Here is a 6,000-nt window from a genome sequence, read left to right on the forward strand (position 1 = left end):
CGCTGATCGTCAGGGTGTGTTAGATGAGTATCCTGGGACTGGAGCACATGGCTTTCCCTGAACTCAGCTCCAGTCACCTGAGTCTGTTAGTCTGAGACAGTTGGTGGTTACAAAATGGGAGATCATGTTCCTTGTCTTCTCTAGAATCTTTGTGTGACTTCTGAGGTCTCTTACTGTGTTCAAGATAGATTTTTATAGGAAACAGCTGTGCAATTCGTTTGCTTTTTTAAAACATCTGCAAAATATCCTTGGATTTCAGGTTCCATGTAATTGTAGTAAGCTTCAGAAATTAACATACTTGAAAAAAATCCTTCTGTTAGGTTGTGAAATGGAAGAATAGTCAGAAAGATAAAACCCATTGAATCAAGTTAATACAATGGTATTTATTCTGTGAAGAACTGCAATTGAGCTAATGAAAAGCGTGGTAAAATTAAGGTAGTATTACATCAACCGTAAAACAGAGAAGTTACTTTCTTAGTACCCTTTCCTGTGGAAGGTATGTAACTTCCAGGTAGGTTTGAATGCTCTGTGCAAGGGCCGCCTGCTGCTTTAAGTTACAGTAGTACCATAATTGGTGAAATTTGGCTGTGTGGTTTTCAGCCTTCAGTCCTTGAATGCTGCATAGCCAACAGGCTACATCAAACCCCTGAAAAAATACTCCAATTCGAACAAGTGTTTAGTGATATTGAAGGAAACTGACTTGAGAATGTGTCATTTGTACTATTTTAAAGATTTTAATGTTTAAAACAAGAATAATAGTATCATTAAATTATTCTTTGTGTCTAACAACTGTATCAACTTCTTCCAGGTTTCTGATCGGCAGACTTACCTTGTGATTTCTCTGGTTCTCTGTGTCATTCTGGGCTTGGTGCTTTGTGTGCAGCGGTGCAGAAGCAATTCTCAGTTCTGTGAAGATTACCTCTCAAAAATTCCCAAAAGTAATCACTACCCTAGTCCCAAAAGGTAATGTATTTATATTTGAAACTTAATTGTTCTTGCAGCTTTTATTGGTATTGCCTAAATCTGGTGCAACTGGCACATCTGCTTTAATTCTGAGTTTTCTTTCTGCAAACTCAAAATTGATAGCAAAGAGCTGTTACTGCTCTGTAGTAATGCTCTCCTAGGAGCATTTTGGGGCTACTGCACTTAACATGCCTTGATAGCTCATTGCAAATACAGTACTGTGTCTGTTTGCAAGGCTTTCTTGGGCACCTTGGTGAATAATTCTGTCCTTCTGCCAAAGGTGTTTCTTAATGAAATACGTGTATGACAAAGCACTGAGAAAAATGTGTTTATAAAAGCTTTGTCGATTTTTGTGTTCTAGGTGTTTTTCCTCCTATGATGACATGAATTTGAAAAGAAGAACTTCTCTTCCACTGGTCAGATCACAGTCTTTTCAGCTAGCTGGTAAAGAAGGTAGTATTCACACCTCGTACATCCAGTTTCTAGTGTTACTCTATTAGCGCTATACGACGTGTGTGTTACTGCACGTGTATGAAAAAGGAATTGAAGGTTAACGTCAGAGTACATTGGACTACAGTAGTTCACTGAAACATTCCGTAGGACAAGGTGGTTCATGAACAAGTTACTGGACACTCATAAAACTGTGCTAAATTATGCTAAGACATTAAGTGCAGTCTTTGCTATTGTTTATACTCTACAGATGTTTTCTTGGGGTTAGTAGCAATCTATGCAGGCATTCAGGTCGACAAAGCTACGAAGCTTGCAGAAAGTGGATTTGTTTTTATTTATGCTAGATGTGAGAAGTCTGAATGCCCTACTTCTCAGAAGTCCTGATAGCCTGTCTTTGAAAACTGGCAGATAAATAGGATCCTAATTTAGATTATGTATCTTGGCCTGGGTATGAGGAATGATCTGGTCTTTTCAGTGTTCATGTTACACTCAGGACAACTGAAGTTTGATTTCTTAGGCCATCATCATCTTGCAAAACCAAAAATGTGTAGATCATAGTAACTACTAAGTGTGCAGCTCATACTGCTTTTCTGGGTGCAGCAAGCTTGCTTCACAGGTTTTTGTACTGTGAATAAAACTGTATGAAAACCTATCAGTTCAATTGGGAATATGTTGTAATAGAGACTAGCTAAGGTGTAGACTGGTGTGGTTTCGTTTTTTTGCAAAAACGTGCTTTTTCCAAATTCCCCCTTGCTTTGGCTGGTAAGAACGGTTTACAAAGCAGTAATGGAAGAATGACAGATTGACCTCAACAGTCTGAACATCTGTGTCCTGGATAGGCACATGTGCTTCTAGTGTCTGTCCTGTCATGGGCAGACTGCACATTAAACACTATTATATTGGTAACAGTTTGTTATCGTAGAAGCTGATTTTGGTGAATATTGTTCCTTTTCCCCAAGGGACGTTCTCTGCACCTCTGCTATGGCCTCATCTATCAGGAGGTCATGTGTATGTCACTGACAGCTGCCATGGCAGCACAGGGGAATTCCTCTCTGTTGACTTCGTTTTCAGTGTTCATGTGTTCCACCTCTGTTAACATATAATAGGAGCAAAAATGTGTGTGATAAGTGAAACATTGTGTCATGCCATTATTATTTATTTAGAATTGTGGTGTTCTAGAGCTGGCAGCGTCAGCAGTGCTAAATTTATGTTCCCTCTCTTACAGTGGAAGCAGAGGACCTGTACATTGTGGAGCCCCTGAAGTTTTCCCCTGAGAAGAAGGTACGGTGGTGTGGGCAGGGCAGGCTGAGCTGAGCGTGTTTCTGCCGGCAGGTGGGGTGTGACTCAGCTGCTTGCCCCTGCGCGGGTTCCTCGGCTTGGTTTTTATGCTCTGCTTGCTTTCTAGAACCTAACTGTTTCTCTTTTTACTTGTGGTTTCAGAAAAAGCGTTGTAAATACAAAAGTGAAAAAATAGAGACTATTAAGCCGACAACAGAGCCTCTGCATCCAATAGCCAACGGGGAAATTAAAGGAAGGAAGCCTTTTACGAACCAGAGGGACTTCTCTAACATTGGGGAAGTTTATCACTCTTCGTACAAGGGTCCTCCATCTGAAGGAAGCTCTGAAACGTCATCGCAGTCTGAGGAGTCCTACTTCTGTGGCATTTCAGCTTGTACAAGTCTGTGCAATGGACAGACCCAAAAGACAAAAACTGAGAAGAGGGCTATAAAACGAAGACGGTCTAAAGTTTCAGACCAAGGGAAGCTCATAAAAACTCTAATACAGACTAAGTCAGGGTCAATGCCAAGCCTGCATGACATAATCAAGGGAAACAAAGATATAACAGTGGGAACACTTGGTGTCACGACAGTTTCTGGACACATCTAAAACTAGCTGAACTTCTCAGACAGGAGGGTGTTTGTTCATTTGAGAACAGTCTGTGGTATTCTGTGGGAGGATGGTGGGAGAGGAAGAGCTCAACTAATTGGAAAGTATTCAGAAATTTGGTTTCTGTCTTTTTAAATAGATGGGATTGTGTCAATCTTGGCTATAAGCTGCAGCTTTACAAGGCTGATAATTTCCTATGAGAACAGCTTGGGGGGAGGGAGGACAGGGTTCATTTTATAAAGGTTGTTTTTTTTTCACAGTTTCTGGGGCAGAGATTTTTTGAAACCCCATTTGTTGGGTGGAATAGGGATAAAAGCCTAATCCTCTTCCTTTAGCTTTGTTCCTATTTCTTGCACCTTCCCATATTTATGTGCCTTTTGTCTATTTATAATGCCACTGGAAGAGGGGAGATACAACTGTTTGTCATTTGATTTATTTTGTAATTTCTCTAGCTTTTTTTGAAGATGCAACACTACAGTGCTGTAAAGGGACATGTGTTGGCCTTGAGCTGGACTCAGTAATGTGGTCTGGATACTGTAAAAATACTAATAGATGGACTTGCCTGACTAGATGCTGGTTTTGCAAACTCGGTTGAGGAAATTATCTCACTATGGATGGTAATAGCGTTTATTTGCACCTTCAGTTACGAGTCAGAGCTGTAGTCTGATGTGATAAATGAATGACAGTGGCTTTTTGGGATTTCCTGTGTACGGTGGGGTCTCAGGCTGCTGAATGCATTTGTTATCTCAGTTGCCTGCGGTAGTTCTCTGAAGGAAGCGATTGGGAGAATGCTCGGTGCTGCTGTGCTGAGAGCTGAGGGGTGCGAGGGGCTGAGCTGCTGCAGCTGGGCCGTCCCAGCCAGCTCTGCGTGGGTTGAGTTTGCAAAGCCTCCAAGTCTGACCTGTCAGGCTGGTTCAAAGTGGATATTTCCATAACGTTTGCTTTTGTATTGGCTAACAAATGTGCAGTGTTTGTATGGTTGGTATTTTCAGATCCAAGTGGGTTTTTTTATTTTGACTGTGATTATATATTTGGATACTATAGGATGTGTGATTGCTAAAATGTTGTGTGTATCTGAGTGAGTGGAACAAAAGATTATTCCTTTTGACAGGTGTTACAGGTTCACGTTGTAAAAAAATAAGTTAACTTATTGAGCACTTTTAGTGGTACCCTTTTTAACAGATCTAATGCCTTTCCTGGGTATTGTTTGTAATGTGACTTATTTAAAGCCTTTTTTTTTTTTTGCTGCTTTCTTGTTAGTTTATGAATACTTTAAGGTGATGTACTTTTGGAGTTGATCTGCACAATTAGCCAGTCAGAGCACATGAACCGGGCGTGTTGAACGTGAATTCAGAAGGGTTTCAAACCTGGATGAGGAAAATATATACCACCTGAGTGCAGCATATGATGTTGTGGAACAAGAGTATGTAACTACAGAGCTGTAGTGCCATTAGAAACTGTGAATTTCCGAATAAATCTGAACACTTTGTCTTTAATTTACTGGCATTTTTCCTTTGAAAATGAAACTTGTGGCTCAAATTCGTTCAGAAGGTCTAGTCCTAGAACTTTAGTCCAGGACTAGGATTGGAGTCCTTTGCATCATAATAAGGAGTTCATAAACTTATTTGCTAGCCTAGATGTATTTGTGTATTTAAAAAAAATGAAAAGGGGGGGGTCGAGTGAGTGAAACTGAAGGTTGAGTGGTGCTTTGTCTGAAAGTTCAGGAATTGTGGCCATGTAAAACTGCTAGAGGAGTTTCCAGCAGGTATCAGTTCATGTCTTGACCTGGGGGATCCCTACAAGTGGTTGCTTTCTGTGAGAGTTGGTTGCATGAACTACCTGGTGGTACTCAGAGCTAAGATTTGTGAAGGGTATAAAGGACCATTAAAATGAAACCTTAGTCATTTATTATTTCAAGACAGAGTTTACCCCTGACTGATCCCTTCCTCCAAACTTATTTCTAGCAGGCGTAGCAGCACTGCGTGCAGCCAAATGCCAAATTCACTGGCTATCCAGCATCTGTTTCTCCTGTCAAATGAGGCCTTCCCAGCACTAATTTCTTCTCTCAAGACTCTCTGCTTCATCATAGCACTATGATTGAAAAAGCAATTGAACGTGGGGTTTACTGGTGGGGTGGGGTGGTTTTTGGGGGTGTGTTTTTCTGTGATGTGGGTTTTTTACTTAACTGGCCTTCCTCTTGCTACATCACTTGTAGGAAACACGCTTTCCGTTACTGCCCTGGCAATCACTGAGCTGTTGTTCTTGTCAGTAAGAATCAACTGAAGCTGGACATGATTGAATTCTTAAAGCAGCACGTCTTTACTATCTGGCTATAAACCAAAGACTGACAGACCTAGAATATGCTGTTAGGTATAGAATGAGGCCAAATGAGTTGCGATGCAACATGCAGGTAACAAATGTGTCTGTAACAGAGGGGTTTTTTTTTTTTGCTTCATAGTAGTCAGCCTGTAAGCATTGGATGAAAGCTAATTGGTTTGGGAAACTGAAGTTAAATCAAAGAGGATGATGGTCGTATATATTTATCAACTGTGCAGTGTGAGCATATAGCTCTGGGGCAAGGAGGGTTGCCTTTCCTGCAAGCAGCAGTTCTATGGATGAACAGAAACTTTCTTCCTCATCCTCTTCTTTTTTGCTGTCCTGGACATTTTGTCCTGCATACATCTGCTTCCTAGACTGGGT

At 40.9% G+C, this 6,000-nt stretch overlaps 1 protein-coding gene across 3 annotated transcripts in view; it reads left to right on the forward strand.

The window, feature by feature from the left end:
* SUCO (SUN domain containing ossification factor) overlaps window positions 1-4,796 on the forward strand; it is a 35,762-nt gene extending 30,966 nt beyond the window's left edge. For all 3 annotated transcript variants that reach the window (XM_065648977.1, XM_065648978.1, XM_065648979.1), the window contains 4 exons: window positions 809-963; window positions 1,325-1,416; window positions 2,639-2,694; window positions 2,854-4,796. In XM_065648977.1, coding sequence (XP_065505049.1) covers window positions 809-963; window positions 1,325-1,416; window positions 2,639-2,694; window positions 2,854-3,300 — 750 coding nt within the window. In that variant the 3' untranslated portion in view covers window positions 3,301-4,796. The remainder of the gene's footprint in view (window positions 1-808; window positions 964-1,324; window positions 1,417-2,638; window positions 2,695-2,853) is intronic.
* The last annotated feature ends 1,204 nt before the right edge of the window (window positions 4,797-6,000 follow it).

Source organism: Caloenas nicobarica, chromosome 20 (assembly GCF_036013445.1).
Source record: "Caloenas nicobarica isolate bCalNic1 chromosome 20, bCalNic1.hap1, whole genome shotgun sequence".
NCBI lineage: Eukaryota > Metazoa > Chordata > Aves > Columbiformes > Columbidae > Caloenas > Caloenas nicobarica.